Genomic DNA, 12,286 nt, shown 5'->3' with positions numbered 1-12,286 from the left:
AGCAGACCATGCACTCGTCATCTCATCCTCTCACCACCACAATATGATGCAACATTGCCCCAAACCGCAGAAGGCTCTCCCAGACATGAAGCTCCGCAGCACGCCCACAGACACAAGCGCGCGCACACATATATGCTCACAAAATGCAGACAGACGACAGACTTTCTTTATTCTGCTTCCAAACACCCGAACACATGAAAGCTAAAATCAGCACATAAACTTAAATGAGTGCGCACAAAAACACACAAATTCTTTTCGCTCGTAATGATCTGTGGACATCCCACACACTTCATAAGCTTGACACGCGTGTATCTGAATGGCTGATATGCCCATGACCACACTGACCTATGCACTCTTGGTTCCTGATGGAAGCGAGGAAGATTTCACAGATGCTACTGCCATCTGCTGGCAAAATAGAGGAAACGAGTACATTGTGGCTTTTCTGCTTGAAACTACGTTTCATTTATCTTAAAAGAACTGACAGCTTTAAATGACAAAAAGTGTATTTGTATTTTGTTGTTAGAGCATTGACTTACATTTGCACACAAATGTAAATCAGTCGATGTAGTTCTGTGATGTGCAAAGTTGATATTTTTCAGCGATTTCAGCACACTTTTAGGTCTATCTAGTTAAAACTGTTGGAGACTTAACACTACAGTTCTGCCACAAAGCCCATCCCATAATCAGGTAATAGTGTTCAAAAGCATTAACACTTCTCTGTGAAATGTGCTATTATCGATGTTGTATAAAAATGCAAATGCTGATTTTCATTGATTATGACTTGGCTCTCCACTCGCCACCTGAGTCTTTTCATCTACTTTTCACTTTGTTTCTACATTAAATTAGAAGCAGCCAGCCAAATCATCATGTAATCCAAATAACTATGGATACTATTTCTATTGAACAAGGCGAGTGTGAAACCCTTGTTTGCCGCCATCTAATTTTAATTATAAACTGCTGTAAGTATACATACATACATACTGAGAGCGATCTTAACTTGTGTGTCTACACTGAAACGCTGTTGTCTGCTTGACATGGGATAATTTTTATACTGTTAAATTTTAGAGTTAAAATTGTGGTTAAAACACTGGTGAAAGTGACGAGGAAAGATGAGTCATCACGTTTAACCCAATGATTATATTATAGATCGAGCCTGTAAATCAACCATCTCAAGCTCCTCCTTGGCTCTGTGTGTACCTCAGTAATACCCTGCATGGATTTAATCAGCTACACACCTGCTCTTTTTAACCAATCACCTCCATGCATTACTGACCGCCTGCTACTTTAAACCGTATTCATTCACTCATGTTTCACATCTGTTTTCCACCTTGTCGTTTTATTCATTTAAACACCTTTCTGATCACAGATCGCTGTGTTTACTCTACAGACTTCGTCCACAGCTGTACGTTATGCACATATAAAGATAATAAGGGTTAAGTTAAATTGAGAGTATTTTTTAAACGTGAGCTGAAGATGATTTCCTATATGCCTGAAAACACAATTCTATTGTTTGTCTGGGTTTTTCTTTTTTGCAGTGCTGCTGCATTCAGTTGTTTTTATGTATTTATTTAATGACTGAAATTTTTTTTTTAAAGAATACTCAGTGTGCTGCAATGTTCAAGTTTTCCGAGCCATATTAAATGGGTTAGTGGGCTGAATGATTACCTGACTGCTGAATTGTACAGTCACACACAAAACAGAGTAATGTTTTCACCTGTTCAAAGAGGGCAAAACCTTGACTTACATTTATTAACTGGAGTATTACCTTAACGGTAACTACGAAGGCCTAATCATTATTTGTTTTAAATTTAGATTATGTTAGGCCTGTAAATATAAAGTTGAGTTAGAAGAATGGGACTGTGTTAAAAGATTAATATCCCTTCAACACGAGCAACAGATATATGCGCGCGCGCGCGCGCGCACACACACACACACACACACACACACACGTATCACAACAGTGACACACACAGATAGCTGATACCCTCAATGTCCCAGCTCTGGTCATGTACAGGTATTAGATTGTAATCAGATGTGGTCCTAATTTAAACCAAATGGCAGGTGGAGTCTAGAAGCTGATAAAGTTTATTCTTTTTTTTTCTTTTTTTTTTCTTTTGCTTTATAGATCTTCACTGAGTAAAGTCCAACATCGTTCTGTTGCTCCTTGCCTTTTCGGTCACGTGTTTGTTCTGTGCCAATGTTAAATGGATAAAATGTAGATTATTACTAACTGCTATCATAACAAATTGTTCATTCCAATACTTGCCTACAGAGGATTCCTCCATAATTTTACATCTATTATTGTTTAAGTATGCTCTTGCAATCTGTCACGTTCACATTGATTTGAAATGGTGCATCTATGTAACTTTCCCTCTTGTTTTGCCTTTTTGCAAGAGTGTTAAGTGAGCAATATGGGAAGCACAGTCTTTCTGCTAAATCTGGTTAGGAGTTTACAGTAGCTGCAGCTTTTTGGGAGAAGTAGCCCGTCTCATCGGTGAACCTGCATTGAATCATATGTCGTCTAATAGAATTTAAGAAATCGGATTAAGAAACCAAATTGAAAAATTTGAAGAAGAAAACATTGTTTATAAGCCTTTAGAGGTTTAGAAGCAAAGATTTTGGTGAAACGTCGGTGAAAACGTTTGAGCGATTTAACGGGGGTAACCGCGTTGCTTTGGAGACATTTGGTGTTGGTGCACACACAAATGTAGACAAGTTAAACATACAAATAGTCATTTTTCAACTTTTTGAGCTGAAACTGACCTTGAGTAGAGAAAGGTTGGGGTTAGTGAAGATAAGACCCCTTGAACGACAACAGAAGTCTTCGACTTCATATACATTCAGACTCGCACTGCGGACCTGCTCTGCTCCTCTGTTTTACATCACAGATACCTTTGTGTACTTTTGAGTCATCCAACTCAAAACTTTGACACTTTGGCCAGATGTTTAAGTTACAGCGACCGCCCCGATCATTAATCCATCTTGAGTTGTAAAAGAATAATGTTATTTACAGTAACAACACCGAAAATAAGCTCCACGTATCTGTGCATGCATGAGTGTTCGCTCGCAGGCAGAGAAGACAGATGGAGAAATAACAGCCGATTTCGTGTTGTCACTTGCCCTGACAGCTCAAACCAAAACAAAAATCACACAGATTTCATAACTTGGACCATAACTTACTCTTGCTCTGGTTTTCTGTTTTTCTGCCTGTTTAATGCAGAAACATCTGGATCAAGTGAAGGCGGTCATGGGGAGAAGGTTTTAGAAATAGGAAGACTGTCAGGGACAACTTCTGTAGCGGGAGCGCTTGTGTGTGCATGACAAACAAGCCTCAAAGTGTTGACTTTATGTAAAGATGCTTTACATATAATTTACAAATACCTTGATATGTTTGTCATTATTTTTACATGTTAATCTTACTTCTTATGCCAGGGTTAGCTGGTGATTTCCATCAATCAGTGCGTGGGTTTTTTTTTGTTTTGTGTTTTTTTGTTTTGTCTTTTGCGCCCTCTAGTGAACATAAAGAAGTATCACATGTGACGGTTTGCAACACTGTTGTGTTTGTGTGTTCCCAGCAGCATTTACCACACCGAGGGCTATCCTGACAGGCCATGACTGCGAGGTGACCTGTGTGAGCGTTTGTGCCGAGTTGGGTCTCGTCATCAGTGGCTGTAAAGGTGAGGCGGCGTGTCTCGGAATAGGTCTATATTGTGAAATAAATGTATTGGAAATTATTCTTAGTTTGACCATTACAGAAATGATGACTGGACACACACGATAGAGGACAAATGGCTTCCACACAAACTTCAGTGGCCACTCTATTGGGAGTACATGCAAAGTCAGCAGTCATAGTGCGGCCTTATTTCTAAAAAAAAAAAAAGAAAAAAGAAAAAAGATTTTTTTAAAAACTGGGATATTTTCTGAATTATAAATAATAATAAAAAAGCATTTAAACTTATTTTAAACTTTAAACTTTAATTAATTGGAAGGAGTATGAGGATATGTCATTTATTGAAAAAAAGAGCGACGATTGTCTTTGAAAAACAGATGCTCTTTTTGTATCTCATACAGCAACATTTTTCAAAATTGATAATATGCGTCTGCTTTTTGAGGTGCGCATTAACCAGCCCGATGGTCCTTCTCCTCTTTACTCCTAAAGACGAGGTGATCATGATTAATTTTGATTGTGTGTCAGACGACGGGACAGTTTTCAAACAAAGTTTGTGAGATGCTCTTTTTTTTTTTAATTTATTAGTACCTACAGTAGTTGTGTTACTGACCTGTTGCTTGTTTGACATTTCACCAGGTGTTTCTTTTCTTTTTAATGGTAATCATTGCTGTGCTTGTCTAAACTTCTTTGTACTCAAAATGAATAGAAATTCATGCACGGTTTTCGGTTAAATGATTTGCAAAACCACCGCATTCTGTTTTCACTCCAAACAGCGTCTCAACTCCTTGGGAAACAGGGCTGTGTTTAATGAACATACGTGTGGCCGACACATGTGCAGCACAGTGTACATTTCAGCCAAATGCTGTAGATTGACATGATGTATATAGTACATTGCACGTATACAGTTTATGTATTCATTTAATCTAAATTGTAACACTTGCAGGAAATAAAACGTGCACAACAGTTTATTTTATAACGGCTAACTTTTTCTCTTAATGTTTGTGTGTAGAGGGTCCTTGTTTGATCCATTCTATGAATGGGGACCTGCTGCGAACCCTTGAGGGCCCAGAGCACTGCCTGCAACCACGACTCATCCAGTCCTCCACTGAGGGTCACTGCATGATTTGTTATGACAAGGGACAGTTTTGTCTCTTCAGTGTCAATGGGAAACTGCTCGGACACATGGAGGTTGAAGACGGCATCAAGGTGAGGAAATGACCGTACACTAGAGAGTGCACTTGCATATGTATGTCTGCACCACATCTGTGCAGAAAGTCCTCTCACTGATTAAAGGCTCGGTTTCGGTTTGAGATGCGAGTGAGGTGAAGGTCAGCGTGCCTCGGGACAAACTGAGACTTTACATCTTTCTTTCCCTGTTCACCCACATTCAGCAGAGGAAATGGTTCTTTTGATCCGGAGCTCTGTTGTCAGGTCAAATTGCGGCAGTGGTGGAAAACATTCCAGAGGAGTGGTCAGTCCTGGACACCAACACCATTAACTACCCTCCAGCGCTGGACGACACATTCCCCATTGCCCATATTTCCTCCCTGGTGGCTAGAGTGACACAAGATAGCAGCTACCGCCTTTGGTTTCCAGGCCGTTTGTTTCCGGTTTGGCCTGGGAAATGTAAGCTAGCTCTGACAGACAGCCGCACGCCTGTTTCCTATTAAGAAATCCTTTTCTGCCCTGGCTCTCAACCTGCCAACCAGCCCACGTCTACAAAGCCACAAATACACTGAAACACTGATTGAGCGCATTACCAGCACTGTGAGAGTAACAAGTGTTTAGTTTCAAGGTTTCTGAGAACTTTATTATGTCTTTAAAAGACACTAACAACGTTTTTAGATTCGCTTTGTAGTTTTCCCAGAGTTTCCACTAAAGATGAAGCTTGGGAACGGGGCAGGCAGCAGCCGGCCTCGGCAGCTCTCTTCGGCTGTTGTAAATTCCATCCATGTCAGATGGCATTAGGAAAATCCTAACATCTTGAAATGAGGCTGTGAGAGTCTCAACCTGCTTGGCTCCGCCCTACCGGTCCAACAGTATTTAGTGCACTCGTGAAAAAACCAGAATCAATCTTCTTAGCCCGTGGAGTCTCAGCACAGTATGACTCTGGGATAAATAAGTGTTTGTCCTGGCCTGCAGCATACATTTGGAAACAGAGAGTAAGAATGTATGCACTGTGACTTTATAGGGGTCTGGAGTCAGAGGTTAGATGACAAGCTAACAGTCGGCATCCTGGTCTAATAGCAGAATCAGGTGACAGAGGCCATACTGAATGGATTACATTCTTTTAAGTTATGGTGTAACTGGTGCAGTGTAAGCATCCCAGCAGTTCTTTCACTGCCTGTGTCAGTGTAACTGAGGGATTAACAGCGCCATAAATTAAACATTTTACCTTTTCCAGCCCCAGAATCCACCCACTGTTCTCTGAAAAAAGTAGAAAATATGGGCATGAAGAGTGCATGTGTTTCTGCTGGAGTCATTTTTTAGACATCTGAGCTGAGGCAGCCATCTTAGCCCCTACAGAGCCATCGGCCATTTTGTTTGACCGCCCAGTGACTAAGGACTGATTTATAATGTCTGTCAGCAGCCTCCTACCTGGCCGAGCTGACTTGTCTGCCAGCTCTGCTGCCTCCTGCAGTGCTCAGTAAGGTCACGAACTCCATTAGTAGATACACAAGTATATTAGGACTGCCTAGTAACTGCAAAATAATTCTGTACTCCTTTTTTAACTGTTAAATAGTGAGCTGTACTGTGTATATCCCAAAAAAATTCTAAGGTATGACCATCTTTGACAACCTGGTAAAGCATTAAGAAAGCTGCACCTCTGAACATTTTTATCATATGACCATCATGAAAAACATCACCCACATGTGCAGTTTGTCTTGGCTGTTTTTCCTTTGTAAAGGCAGTTCAATTCAACAAGTGCCAAAAGTTCCTCAAATTTCTTCTCGTTGCTGAATACTAAAACCAGTCAATTCCCAATTGACTACAAAACCATTCTTTACATGCTTACGGCTTGGTTTAAAAAAAAAAAAAAAGGAGCTTTGGCAAGGCAAGGCATCTTTATTTATATAGCGCATTTCATACCACAGGCAACGCAATGTGCTTTAGACTGTAGAACAAATTTCCCCGTTTATGACTGTAGGTAAGATTCACTATTACCGCACAAAACCCAAGACGACTCTGCCAAATGACATGTTCAAGGTTTCAGAACAGAAGTCCACAAACCAATGCATACATCTACCTTCTTTCCACAGCCTGAGACTTCCTGGCCCAAATCCCAGTTGCTCTGCCTTCTTTCGGGCCGCTGCAGGTGTATCTGTTCTGCAGAAAAGATGGATGCACTTTCCGCTGATAATGATCATGAATTTATACGGCGCCTTTTACGAGATAGACCTCAGGTGGTGACGCTGGGCTAAGTTGGATTATCATCACAGGGGAATTATTGGTGTTTGAGGAGTGAGTCATTTTTTTTAACATGTCCAGGGAAGAGGCACTAAGGATATTAGTCAGGAGAGTATTGCAGAGGATTGGGGCTCCAGCACTGAAAGCTCCGTCTCTGGAAACCAACAGTCCAGTGTGAGGAATGGACAGGTGGCTAATGTTAGAAGCCCTGAGGATCTAGGATGGGGTGTAACGGTGAAAGACGTCAGAGGGATTGATTCATTGGTAAGTGATTTGATTGGAAGGCAGTGAATGTGTGGCTTAAAAGAAAAAAAAAAAAAAAAAAAAAAAGGATTTCATTGCAGTAGTCTAACTGCCAGGTTATGAAGGCATGGATGAATAATTCTACCACACATTCAGGGAGTGATAGCTAGAATCTGGATATAACAGCATCCCTGAAGTCAAGCATCAGACAAACAAAATAAGTGGCTAATTTGACGAGAGACTGGAGTTTTTGGGATATAAAAAGCCCGATATTTTCCTCAGGACTAAAAACACATCTAAAGGAAGAGTAAACGTTGGGCTCATCAGATGCACATCAACATGACTAACTGCTGTCATCTGATCAGTGCCGCATCAAAGTTGCATTCTTTGTCCCACAACTGGCTGAAATGAACATGGTATATGTTGCTGCTTAAAGGAGAATTCCGGCATTTTTACAAACATATCCCATCTGTTGGAGACCAAGGAAAGGGAGGGCAGTGGAGCCGTGGTGTCAGTAGCAATGCAATTCAACCCAGGGGCTAACCATACCATTAGCTAGCACAGACATTATACATTTTGAGATTTCAAAAACAGGGCACTTACCTTTCTCAGCTTCCGTGTTCCACAGGCGTGCGCACAAATTAATCGATCGCCGAAGTCATACACTATAGTATTCCAAAGTACTGTCTTCCTCTGTGGTCAGTGCAATACAATGTCCACATCTGCGCCACCATGTCTCCCCAATGCGTAACCTAGCAGCAGCTCCCGTTTCTGGATCATCGGTTTGAGCCATCCTCGCTGCATCTTGTGCCAACAACTCTTCATCTGTGTATTCTGGTTCAAAAAGATAACCCCGACCATCAAACTCGTCCATTCCAACATCAGAATCTGACGAACTATCCATCTCGAAATTGCTTCCAATAAAATCCCGAGGGTTCTTATCTCCTGCAGCTGAATAATGGGCGAAGGTGCGCTCCTTCCAGCAGTCATGTGACACGTCATGACATCACGGCGAAAATGGGTGTTGAAACGAGTCAGCTGTTCGATAGGAAACAATAACAAACATGGCAATGTGTAGTTCGGTTCCCGAGGGTCGTTTTTGGTGGACAAAAAGACAATTTTGGAATACTATAGTGTATGACTTCGGCGATCAATTAATTTGTGCGCACGCCTGTGGAACACGGAAGCTGAGAAAGGTAAGTGCGCTGTTTTTGAAATCTCAAAATGTATCATGTCTGTCCTAGCTAATGGTATGGTTAGGCCTAGCCCCTGGGTTGAATTGTATTGCTACTGACACCACGGCCAATTCGGTGAAAAGTATTTTGATACACGTTAAGAGCCCCAGGAAAGGTTTAAAGCTTGTCCGATAGAGCCCGCTTTCATGGAAATCAGCGCAATTGGACAACTTTGCGCAGCGGGCATGAAAATTTCTCGCGTTTTTCCCTTTGGCAAACTTTCCTTGGTCTCCAACAGATGGGGTATGTTTGTAAAAATGCCGGAATTCTCCTTTAACGTTTGCAGGCAGTTACTGTGCTACACACACCACACAAATCAAACCAGCGCTGCACTCAGTCATGCTCTATTCTCAGGCATCAAGAATGATGATCCAACTAGCAATTAGGCTGAAACTATACTTGCTGCCTGAGGCAGCATGTGAGCACTTTGTTGTACGTTAATGTATCTGTATGTGCGAGGGGGGCCTTTACTTGCAAACTTGTGTGTGCATGGTGAGAATAAGAAGCCTGGTGTGGAATCCCCCCCCCCCAAATAAAAACCATTTGCTTAGTTTAGCCTGCACTTTTTCTGTTTGTGAAGGGTTGTTTGTTTTAAGATCAAATCAAGTTCCTGAAAATGACTTGTTCCACCTTTAACTTTCCTTTTCCCATTTAATGCGAGCCTGATTCAACACACATGCTCCTGATGATTGAAGTGTCTCTTGCTGAATCACTGCAAAGGGGGCCGCGGCTGAAAGACATCCGACCTCAGCGTCATAAAACCACAAACGACAAAAGCTCTTAGTGTCATTTTCTGCTTTTAGAACTTACATTCTGCCTCGTCATTTCATCAGCTACAGTTACTCGCTGATTGATGCTCCTGACTGTTTTAGTTTTAGCTTCCACAAAGCACAGTGCCCATAATAGACTCCAGCACAGGACTTGATTTGTGTACATCTGATTCCCGAGGGACCCATTCAGCTGCTGCAGTTTGCAAGAAAAGCAGATGAGATGAGTAAATCTCTGAGCCTAACTGTGGGGAGCCATCTTTGTTGAGAAGTCCAGGTCTGTGTACAGAATGTTGGATCTTTTGTTCTCACAACCTGATAGTTTGAGCTTTACTCAGATAATCTGACGACAGAACACCAGGCCTATTCATGCCTGTGGTTGAGGGACAGTTTATAATTGATTATTGAAGTTACAGTACCATTGGTACACGATCTCCATCTGTGAACTACGTATAATATAAAAGCTATAATAAATGTCACTTGCAAGCAAGTTAATCATGAACTTTTTTTTTTTTTCTTGGTCTCCGGCAGGCTATGCTTCTTAGTCGAGATGGTCAGTATCTCCTGACAGGTGGGGATGGAGGTGTCGTATCTGTCTGGCAGGTTCATGACCTCAAACAGCTCTTCACTTACCCTGGCTGTGACGCAGGAATCCGCTCCATGGCCATGTCGCATGACCAAAGGTAAAATCTCCATCTTTTACCAGAGAAAAGGTTCAAAACGAAAAGAAGAAAAAAAGGAGTCTGTGCATTAAGTGAGACTCGGGGGACATTAAATGACCATTTCTTTGTCATGCTAAGATAATAGAAAAGACGGAAAAACACGCCCTTTGCTCATGAGTCCATTACACTCACGATTTATGCTAATCAGCCCTCACGCAACTATTCCACAAGAGAGGGGCCTGATAACTGAAGGCACTGCCTCCCATTCTACTTTTGGAAACTCTTTGAACCACAAGTGAGCTCGAAGTCTGAGGGCGTTTTTCTCTGTGAAAAATATTACCCCATGAGGTCCAAGCACAGAACCCTGGAACTCTATGACTAACTCTGGTGTGTAAAGAGGCCTCATAATTTTAGGTTACTATGACTAAGCAGCCAAATGTAGATCCTTTAATCCCATCAACATGTTTGAACCTCCAAGATAGAATTTGATGATCAATCAAAGTTATACACTGTATAGAACTTCCTGTAAATAAGATATTCCAACAAAGATCGCATTGAGGCGGATTAATCCAGTAACAAGCTGAAACAGAGGTTTACATATTGTCCCAGCAGAGGAAGTTTTTATGGTATTTCATGCGTGAAACCACTTGAACAAATTCAAATAAAGTATTTTATGAAATAATATTTATAAGAGTTTGCTTCTTCTACTTTGATCTGGTCCGTATTTGCCTTTTACTGTAATGGAGGATACAGTGGCTGGTATTTAGAAGGAATTCCAGTGCTGTCTCTGTAGTGTGGAAGCTCCTGGTTATTAATTATCCTGTGGCTGACGTCCTAATATAGAAGAAGGACGATGAAAACCTTTAACTGTTGTATACAATGTTTTCTTGTGAGATAACAAGTTTTGTTTTCTTACCTGTCGAATAAGTAGACGGAAGTAAAAAAGTGAAAATCAAAACAAATGTACTTAAACGCTCACAAGCCTGAATAAAACAGAAATTTGTCCTGATGTCTCCTCCAGGTGCATCATAACCGGCATGGCATCTGGAAGTATCGTACTCTTCTACAACGACTTCAACAGGTGGCATCACGAGTACCAGACCAGGTACTGAGGAGAAAACTGCAGCAACGTGACTGACAAAGACCCGATGTGGCGAAGTGTGAGCTCCTATTAAAGCCACCGTTCTGTCTATAACCTGATATCCTGAATGTAACTCAATGGAAGGAGGAAAAATGAAAAAAAAATCTGTCCTGTTCTAGTAAAAGAATCAAACTATTTTTAAAAAGGGCATTGCTATATTTTGTAGATCTGATAGAAAATTTTCATATAAATCTTAAGGTGGGGGTTTATGTTATTGTACGGTTAAAAACAAATCTATTTTTAGCTGTAAGAGTCTATTTTCATCTCCTCCAGAAAATAAGAGGGATTTGTGGGGAGTTGGAGACTTAAAAATCCAAATATTTGTGTACTTTGAGGGTGAGTGATTTGTTTTTGTTGTTTTTTTTTCCCAGTAGGTGTGTTTGTAGGGAATACTTATTAAGCTATCATTCACTTAAACATGCTTTTCCCCGTTTTGGCAACACAGCAGGTAGATACAAAATGTCTACTTAAAAAAAATATATATATATATACTTGACAGATAAGTGAAGAGGGAAAATACATTTATATAAATATCTATATATGTAATGTTTAAATGTAGTCCTCCATATTTAAGATGTCTACTCCCTCTGTGCTTGCCTAGAGATTACGTTTCCATGCATGAGTTTATTCAACCTGTTTAACACTTAAAACATCAGAATCGGTGGTGATAAAACCCTGCTTTGGTTCAAGGAGTCAACTCTCACATGTCTTTCGTAAATGACTGAATAAGCAATGAATTGTATTTTCTGACCTTGAGGAATCCTGAAGAAAAAGTGTTTGAGGGACAGAGTGGGAGGTTTGAGACGTCTCACCTTAAAGTCCTCTGAGTCTGTTTTCCAAAGAACCGATTAGGGCCATGAAAAGGAGGACTTCCCCGTCTCTGTTCATTTCTCTTTTCATCGCAGATGTTTAAATCACACAAAGACATATTCCTTAGGTCCACTGTTTTAAAAAGCATCCACTTTAAATGTTTGATTTTTAGGAAACATTCCTTTCTTTAAAGTTTGGTTTGAATCTCCAGTTATGTGGGAACTACTTTGACCTTTAATTCAATAATAATTTTTTTGCAATCATTTTGGAGTGTTTTGTTTGCCGAGTTCTGACAATAAAAAGGAATTTTATAACTTGAATGGTCAATGTTTTGTTTTCTCATGAGGCGT

The 12,286-nt window shown here is 40.7% G+C and overlaps 1 protein-coding gene across 7 annotated transcripts in view; it reads left to right on the top strand.

Annotated features, from left to right (window-relative positions):
- lrba (LPS-responsive vesicle trafficking, beach and anchor containing) overlaps positions 1–12,256 on the top strand; it is a 179,939-nt gene extending 167,683 nt beyond the window's left edge. For 5 of the 7 annotated variants that reach the window (XM_075463161.1, XM_075463165.1, XM_075463164.1 and 2 more), the window contains 4 exons: positions 3,576–3,677; positions 4,680–4,876; positions 9,855–10,006; positions 11,007–12,256. In XM_075463161.1, the coding sequence (XP_075319276.1) occupies positions 3,576–3,677; positions 4,680–4,876; positions 9,855–10,006; positions 11,007–11,097 (542 nt within the window). In that variant the 3' untranslated portion in view covers positions 11,098–12,256. The remainder of the gene's footprint in view (positions 1–3,575; positions 3,678–4,679; positions 4,877–9,854; positions 10,007–11,006) is intronic. The other 2 variants (XM_075463166.1, XM_075463162.1) reach the window with 1 other exon arrangement.
- Positions 12,257–12,286: the final 30 nt, after the last annotated feature.

This window comes from Odontesthes bonariensis, chromosome 4, assembly GCF_027942865.1.
Source record: "Odontesthes bonariensis isolate fOdoBon6 chromosome 4, fOdoBon6.hap1, whole genome shotgun sequence".
NCBI lineage: Eukaryota > Metazoa > Chordata > Actinopteri > Atheriniformes > Atherinopsidae > Odontesthes > Odontesthes bonariensis.
The sequence above is the reverse complement of the archived record's forward strand: the minus strand, read 5'-3'. Positions and strand labels throughout refer to the sequence as shown.